The sequence below is a fragment of the Labrus mixtus genome, chromosome 9 (genome assembly GCF_963584025.1).
Source record: "Labrus mixtus chromosome 9, fLabMix1.1, whole genome shotgun sequence".
Lineage (NCBI taxonomy): Eukaryota > Metazoa > Chordata > Actinopteri > Labriformes > Labridae > Labrus > Labrus mixtus.
In genome coordinates, this window is record NC_083620.1 from 30450602 (window position 1) to 30458903 (window position 8302).

Sequence of the window (8302 nt, forward strand, 5' to 3'; positions counted from 1 at the left end):
TCATCTACAGGTCTGGCAACAAATTTGTCAGTTTGTCTGTGAGTACGGCACATCTCTGAAGTTTTTCTTTAAGGCTACATGAGGTTTAATGGACAAAAAATAAAAGGCTCCAGGACGCTTCCCTGGGGGACTCCACAACTTATTGACTCTGTGTGTGTGTGTGTGTTTGTGTGTGTGTGTGTGTGTGTGTGTGTGTGTGTCTGTGTGTGTGTGTGTGTTTGTGTGTGTGTGTGTGTGTGTGTGTGTGTGTGTGTGTGTGTGTGTTCAGGCTGCGAGGATAGCCAGTCTTTCAGGATCTGTGTTGAACCTGTTGGTCATCCTCATGTTGTCCAGAGTTTACACTTCACTGGCCCACACCCTCACCCGTTGGGGTGAGTCACACCTTCGTCTTCACCCTCCTCATCCCCAGACTTTTTACAAAATGATAATTTAGTCTCTTTTTAGTTATTTAAAATATTCATCCTGTGTTTAAAAATAAAACAACTGGGTGTTTAGAAAGTTTAGAGTGTAAGGTTCTGATCTTCATGGTGCTGGAACTCAAACAGGTTCGAAAACAGGTATGAGGCGTTTCTGCCTGATTATGCTGTGTTTTCTCTTTATATCTTTAAGAGATGCATCGGACTCAGACTAAATACGAAGACATGTTCATTCTCAAAGTTTTCATCTTCCAGTTTGTTAACTTCTACTCGTCTCCGGTGTACATCGCATTCTTCAAAGGCAGGTAAGCACTGCCTGGTTCATTTAAAGAGGTATGCTTTCATTGGCTAATGCCAAAATCAATGTTCTTCTGTTTTCAGCTTCCCCACTTCATTTTAATTCTTTCCCTTTTGTAGTCCCGTCTTTCTTTGTATATAATTGGTGAATGTGATCAAAGTGAGGGGAAACATTTAAAAGCAGTAAGATATAACGCCTCCTGCAGGCTGATGATGACAACAACCAGCCAGTTTTGTAACCTCCCTGTAGCTTGAAGTTTAACAGCACCGTAAAGAAGCTACACCTTCTTTTAAAGTGAGTCTGCAATGGCGTAATATTGGTGTCCTGGTGTGAGATTTTATTTCGCATGTTAGTGTGTTGTGAAAGTGCGAGAGACACGATGTGTAATGAGACAGCAGAAGCTTCACATCTCAACAACGTTGTCCCACCACTACACCACCTTTAGATTTAAACTGACGGTGTTACAGGTGTACTAAAGTCCTGTTATCCAGTTTAGCATAGGCTACTGTGGGCCTTAGCTCATGCTAAGAACTAACACAGTCTCTCTCTCTCTCTCGCTCGCCCATTCTTCATGTGTCCAGCATTAACTTCCAGCCTCGTCAATACACGCTCACCTCCCTGTGTCTTTGTGTACTATTACGTCCCACCATAAGGCGCCCTATGGGGCTAACAACAATTCACAAATTAACCCAATAAAACATTAAAAAAACACCTTAACCAAGTCAAACAGAGGGGATTTATTATCAACTTTAATAAAACCTTACTTGTAGATTTCATAGATTTCTAACGTCTTCAGTGGATTTAATGAAGAATCGTGCATACAGGATCATACTTGGATGGAATGATGCCGCCATGAAAAACTGGAAAAACATTCACTGACTGTGTGACACATAATGATGATCTAAATATGCTGTTTGATTGTTTGTGTTCAGGTTCGTCGGTTACCCTGGACACTACAACACTCTGTTTGGAGTTCGGAACGAAGACGTGAGTCAGTCCCTCTGTGGTGGTGATGGAGGTGATGAGAGTGAAAGTATGTTAGATAATATCGTCACCCAGAGGGAACAGTGGAAAGAAAAAATGGCTGAGCAGTTAGGTTGCATCATGTGTAAGACGACTAAAGTCCTACAAGCAGGCGGCTCGGTTTAAGTCTGACTAGGGCTCCATGTTAATCCTCACTCCCTGACTTCCTACTCTATCCACTGTCCTGTCAAATAAAGGAGTAAAAGCCTAAAATAAATCTTAAAGGTCACATATCCTCCTCTTCTTCAGTGTAAATAAGTCTCAGAGCTACTCAAAACATGTGTGTGAAGTTTCTTGTTCTAAATCCACTCTGATCCTGTATTTGATCATGTCTATAAACCCCTCTATTTCAGCCCTGCTCAGAACAGGCTGTTTCTGTGTCTGTACCTTTAAATATGTAAATGAGCTGTGTCTGACCACGCCCCCTCTCTGGAAGGGCTTGGGTGTCTTGGTGCTTTCTCGCTCCATGTCCTATTGTTTACGGTGAGAAGGCAGACTCAGAGGGCAGAACAAACACCTAGCTGTGGGAGTGTCACCCACCTGGGGGAGGGGCTACTGCCCTTTGTGATGTCATGAAGGGAAAATCTCCAAACGGCCTGTTTGAGCACACATTTTCTGAAAAGTGGAGCAGGCAGAAGATGGAGAGGATGGACTTTTTTCATCATTGGGGGGTTTGTAGACGGACTAGAGACACATGTTAGAGTTAGAGGAACATGGGGAAGAGGATTTTAAATATGTGACAATTAAAATACAAATAATTAAATAGATCTTTAATTGTAAAATCTGCATTTCATAACTGTTGTAAAAATTTAGATGGACTCGTCGTTTACAGCTGCAATTTATTCTAATATTTCTTTAACTCTACTTTTATGAAAACACTGCACTGTAACTTGAAGTCTTTTGTTGCTGTGCTCAGCAGTTTCTCTCTTATTCCTCTGGTTTATCTTCTTTTTGATCTTCTTTCTGGGTTTTATTGGACGTTTTATTAGAATGTCTTTAGTTTGTTTTCTGATGTGTTGCTTTTGTCTTGATGTCTTGTGTGAAGCTCTCTGAACCTTGTTGCCTTCTGATTCTGTAAGTAAAGATCATCCAATCAGGAGAGAGGAACATTAGAGCTCTTTGTTTGTGTTTGTTTAAAGTGTGGAGCGGGTGGATGTCTGATTGAACTGGCTCAGGAGCTGCTCGTCATCATGGTGGGAAAACAGCTGATCAACAACGTCCAGGAGTTCATCTGCCCGTAAACACACACACACACACACACACACACACACACACACACACACACACAGACAATGATTAAACAACTTTTAATAAAAGACAGTAAGATGTAAAACGTTTTCTAAAACATCTCATACTAACGTTGAGAGAACATAAACAACTTTTCAACAAGTTGTTTAAAGATGCTGAGATCAGGACACAGAGATTCAGGTGTTTTCAATACAAAGTACAAAATATAGAAAAGTTTCATCTTTGTCTCACAAGCGTCCGTGATCTGTTTAACGATGAATGTTTAAGACGTTCTCTCAAACTGAAAGTACGACTGGTGGCTTATCACGTGGCAGGAAGTTGAGGACGTGGTGGCAGAAGAAGAAGATTCGTCGCCGTCCAAAAGAGGTGAAGAAGGAGGAGCCGGGGGAGGCGAAGGGGGAGGAGCCGGAGGAGGTTTCTCCCTGGGAGGCGGACTACCAGCTGCTGGTCTGTGAGGGGCTCTTCAGTGAATACTTGGAGATGGGTAAGCCTTGTGCTGTTGGATTGAATACAGAGGTGACACACATTCTGTGTTCTGATTGGCTGACAGGGAGTTAGACTGAAGGCTGTTTGATGTATTTATCGTTGTTCTCCTCAGTGCTACAGTTTGGTTTTATCACCATCTTTGTGGCGGCGTGTCCTCTCGCTCCGCTCTTCGCTCTGATCAATAACTGGGTGGAGATCCGTTTGGACGCTCAGAAGTTTGTGACTGAATATCGCCGCCCGGTGGCGGAGCGAGCTCAGGACATAGGCATCTGGTTTTCCATCCTGCATTGCATTGCACACATCGCCGTTCTGAGCAATGTAAGACATGTCAGCGTCTCGCCTGTATGTGGATTAGACATCGTCACTATAATCTAACCTTTGACCTTGTGTCTTTAGGCGTTCCTCATAGCGTTCACCTCGTCCTTCGTGCCTCGTCTGTACTATCGCTACATCAAGGACAGCACTCTGACCGGCTACATCAACTTTACCTTGGCAACATCACCGAGCAACTACAGCCAGCAGCACATGCCCTGCAGGTCGGCCACAGCACGCAGATCAACGATCAGGAAACACACATGATGCAGAGGCTGTAACTTTGTTTTGGCTTGCAGGTATTTAGGTTTCAGGGATCATGAAGGAGAACACCTCCCTGAGTACTATCACCTCCTCGCCATCAGACTCACTTTTGTCATCGTGTTTGAGGTCAGTGTCTCCCACATGGAGGTTCATTCAGTCTGCGTTCAGACCAACACAACATTGTGACTCCATTAGACAAATCGATAAGTTTGTGCAGATTTTGGAACAAATGACCCAAAGCAAAATTTCGGTATTTGCAAATTCGCTTAAGTTCAAATACTTTAAACTGAAGGACAAAACCAGCTTCCTCTGTCGACTGGGATGCTTATAGGGATACTTCACTTAAAACATGAATCTGTATTGACATTGGGTCATATATGTAGTAGAAATGTGAAATACATTTTGAAGTTGGTGCCTTCTTGACCAAGAAAAGGGAGAAAGTGTCTTTTTGGCTCGTGGATGAAAGACACCAACTCCCAGAACGCACAGCAGCCGCCTCCTGTTCCAGCCTCAACTGCTTGTCGCTATAACTGCTATACTTGTAATGTTTTCTATCAGCTGTTTGCAATGATGTAAATACACCGAGGAACATTGAACATTTTAAAATACTTTCATTTGAATCATATTTTTGGGCTCAACACAGTGTTTTTCAGAAACTTGCTTATAGCCTGAAAAGTTGTTGTTGAGGACGCTGTTTGAGGCCGGTGTTTGAAATGAAACAGATCGATCTTCTTCATTTGATTGTCTCTTCAGAGTTGGCTGTAGAGCTGTAAAGTGATGCTGTCAGCAGTTGTTTGTTCCACTTATTTGAACTCATGTCGGGGGGTGTATGATGTTAGCTGGGGCCTTTTAATCCTTCCTGAAGTTCGTCATTTTACAGACGCTGCATACTGAATACGTCAGCTCAAACTTCCTCTTGTAGAACCCAAAGTGGGCTCTAACAATCGTCTTGCTCCATACACAGTACTGGCAGTATGTTAGTATGAGAGACACAGCCATATATTACCAACTCTGAGAGCTAGCTAATGATAGCAACACCAAGACCAACACCTCCTGCTCCATTAGTATACTAAGAAAGAATCCTGTCTGGATGTTTTGGATCCATTCAGAATTGTAGAAATTCATTATTGTGGTTCTACCGGGAATAACATTTTTCCCATGTGCCTGATCAATCAGTCTCGATTTACAAGCTGGAAATCTTTGTGTTTCTTGGCAGCCTACGAAGTGTGAATCAGTTGATAAGAGACATGTTTGGATCCAGCTTGTTCCTCTTGTGACCTGATTGGTGCTCTTCCACTCTCTCTTCTTCAGCATGTGGTCTTCTTCATCGGCCGTCTGATCGACCTGACGGTCCCCGACATCCCAGAGGAGGTGGAGGTGAAGATAAAGAGGGAGCACTACATGGCTAAGGAGGCGCTGGCTGAAAATCAGGTAAAACGTTCAATGGTTAGGTCAAACAAAGTTTGTTGTTTTTATTCCAGTTTGTTCTGGTTTGTGTTATTGCCTTTAAGCAGATACACTCAATTATATTGTGGTTTGTTCCTGTGCCTCCAGGCTTTGGGGAAATCCATGATTCCTGATGAGACGGATGTCCGGTCTAAGGATCTGAGACAGCGAGCGCCACGAGCCTCACCGCCGCAGAGCGACTCCCCTCCCCCAAACCTGAAGGGAATCCCTGAAGAACCCAATACACACGGAAGCTGCTGAAAAGAAATCACTACATGTCCTCCAAAAACCTCAACATCCACATCTGCTGGACTGAGATAGACCCTGATCAACCTCTGACAGATCATCGAGAACTACATTCAGCACAGGTCCTACAAGACTGTGGCAAGACCAACAAGATCCAGAGCTGCACAACTATTTCTGGACTTACAGGAAAAACGGGACTTCTGTTACATATTTCAAGGATCTGTCAGACCTCTGCTTAGACTCTCGATATCTACAGGACTTCTGAACCATTCCAACAGCTTCAGGGGATCTTTTAAACCACAACCACTTTTAAACAAAGATCACTGATAGAGAGCCACAAATCCTACAAGATAAAAAAGCTTTATAACCTCTGCTGGATTCATACAAGATCTGCACTGTCTCTGTCAAACCTCCACACACACTACAACAGGTCTACAATATCTATGATTGTTTTTAAGATCTACCAGTTTTTTAGAATTCTATCATTTCCATTAAGAATTCTGTGATTGGTCTACAAGATCAAAGAAATGCCTCAAAGATTTAGTTGGCTTTTACTAGAACTGTATATCATCTGTGAGATATTCAAACCATCTCCACAAGATCTTCAATAGACCATATCCATGCCGATGGAATATGTTCTATAGCAAGATCTCCAAGGAACTCTGCCAGACCTTTAAAATATCCATGAGCTGTAAAACCTTACATGTCTCTGTAGATCTGGACTTGAGCATCCAAAGGCTTTACCTGAGAGCCTGTTTAAGATCTACAAGAGATTGTCAGGATCCCTTCGTCCTACAAGAGCTTCTGTTGTAGTCCTAAAAGACCTCCACGATGTCTGTGAGTTCTCTGCAAGATCTGTGCAAAAGATTTCTTTTTGACCAGAGGAATATCTACAGTGGATGAGTTTAACCTCCACACATCAAACCAAAGCTCTGCAAGAGATGTACAAGTCCTGTCCTTCAACACACCACTAGATCTACACAATACTGACAAGATCCCACAGAATGCTGTAAGAGAAATGAAAATCCCCCAAGATGCCTTGATCAGCTACAAGAGTTTTTTTTTACAAGAACTAGGAAGGCGTAGGCCCCGGGTTCTGGACTTACTGTCGTGTACATGACTTGCAGGACAATACAAAACATTCAACAGATTTAGAAAGTGGTTTTCATGAGGCCTGAAAAACCTTCCAAGAGTTCTAAAACAGGAACTCTGCGGTCTGTCAGACCTGAACATGGACCACATGAAAGGCCTCACAGAGGCATCCTAGATGTCTTCAAGACCAACAAGTGAGCAGACTAAAAGAACCCCAGATGTTTCATTTCTATATCAGATTTAAAAACTTCAATTGAAATGTGTTCCTAATATTTTTGTTGTTTGTGTAAAATTATTGTAGGGCAACATGTAAGAAACATGTTTGAATGTTTGTCTTGTTAACGTAGCTCGTTGTTGATTTTTTTTTTTTTTTAACTTATATTTTTGGGGTCTTTTTACCTTTATTGGATAGAACAGCTGTAGAGACACAGAAAGTGGATGACGACATGATTTGAACCCAGGACCGCTGCAATGAGCACTATAGCCTCCATGACATAACCGCTAGGCTTTCTGGCGCCCCTTCTTGTTGACCCTTGTTTGGTTTTGAAAAGTTCAGCTCAGTCTGTAGATAAATTAGTTTAGGCACCGGTGGATAAGAGCAGTCAGACTGAACTTAAATCACTGATTTGAAGTTTTCAGTCCTTAAGGCAAAACACATAGAGGAGAAAGAAGAATACATCTTTGAGCATATTTATATATTTTTTGATAGATCTGTTGCTGTATTTATTTTAACCGAAATGTAGCAAATATTTGTTGATAATTTAATAGATCAATGTTTCTTTGGAGAAGGTTTAATATAAGATGCAAATAAAAGTCGTTCAGGAGTCAGGTGTTTGTGTTTTCTTTGCTTCCTTTTTATCTGACAGTCGTTTATGGTGGAGAAATACGATAAATGCTCTTCACTGCAGGATGGACTAACTGAAGTATGTCTCTTTGTCTTCTGCAACATTATAAAGTAGTTGGCACTGCATTTTCATTGTGACCTTTTCAAATCGATTTATCTGTTTTTCTACTAAAACGTGAAACTCTAAAATTAAAACAATTCTCAAATTTGTTTCTCACAATATCCCATTAAAATGTTTCGTTATTTACAATTAATAAACAGTGAATGAAGCTCAGGTTTTTTATTTACTAGTGTCAAAACTAAGACATAAAATACACCGCCCCCAAGCTCAGAATTCCTCTCTGAGGAGATTGAACCATGGATGGTTAGGATTCTTCCCCTTCTCTCACATAATAATTCAAGGTCTCCATTTCAACATGCGAGTTTCTGAACAATATTTTGTGTAAGAGCAGCGATTGAAAATAAGAATTGCAATGTATAACCATATAATATGTATCTATAATGCTTAGATTCAATAATTTAAGGAGCCTTTTCTTTAAAAGGACATTTTCTGTATCATCACCACCCCCAGATGTTTTTTCTGTAGTTGTTTTCAACTCTGCTTGCTCTTATTTGTTTACTTTAAAA

At 41.5% G+C, this 8302-nt stretch overlaps 1 protein-coding gene across 1 annotated transcript in view; it reads left to right on the top strand.

The window, feature by feature from the left end:
- ano7 (anoctamin 7) overlaps positions 1 to 7655 on the top strand; it is a 19196-nt gene extending 11541 nt beyond the window's left edge. Inside the window, exons 14-24 of the mRNA XM_061047363.1 lie at positions 1 to 38; positions 269 to 371; positions 610 to 721; positions 1647 to 1701; positions 2877 to 2974; positions 3300 to 3469; positions 3584 to 3789; positions 3868 to 4007; positions 4083 to 4173; positions 5359 to 5478; positions 5602 to 7655. The exon at positions 1 to 38 is cut by the window's left edge and continues 61 nt beyond it. Of these exons, the coding sequence (XP_060903346.1) occupies positions 1 to 38; positions 269 to 371; positions 610 to 721; positions 1647 to 1701; positions 2877 to 2974; positions 3300 to 3469; positions 3584 to 3789; positions 3868 to 4007; positions 4083 to 4173; positions 5359 to 5478; positions 5602 to 5754 (1286 nt within the window). The 3' untranslated portion in view covers positions 5755 to 7655. The remainder of the gene's footprint in view (positions 39 to 268; positions 372 to 609; positions 722 to 1646; positions 1702 to 2876; positions 2975 to 3299; positions 3470 to 3583; positions 3790 to 3867; positions 4008 to 4082; positions 4174 to 5358; positions 5479 to 5601) is intronic.
- The last annotated feature ends 647 nt before the right edge of the window (positions 7656 to 8302 follow it).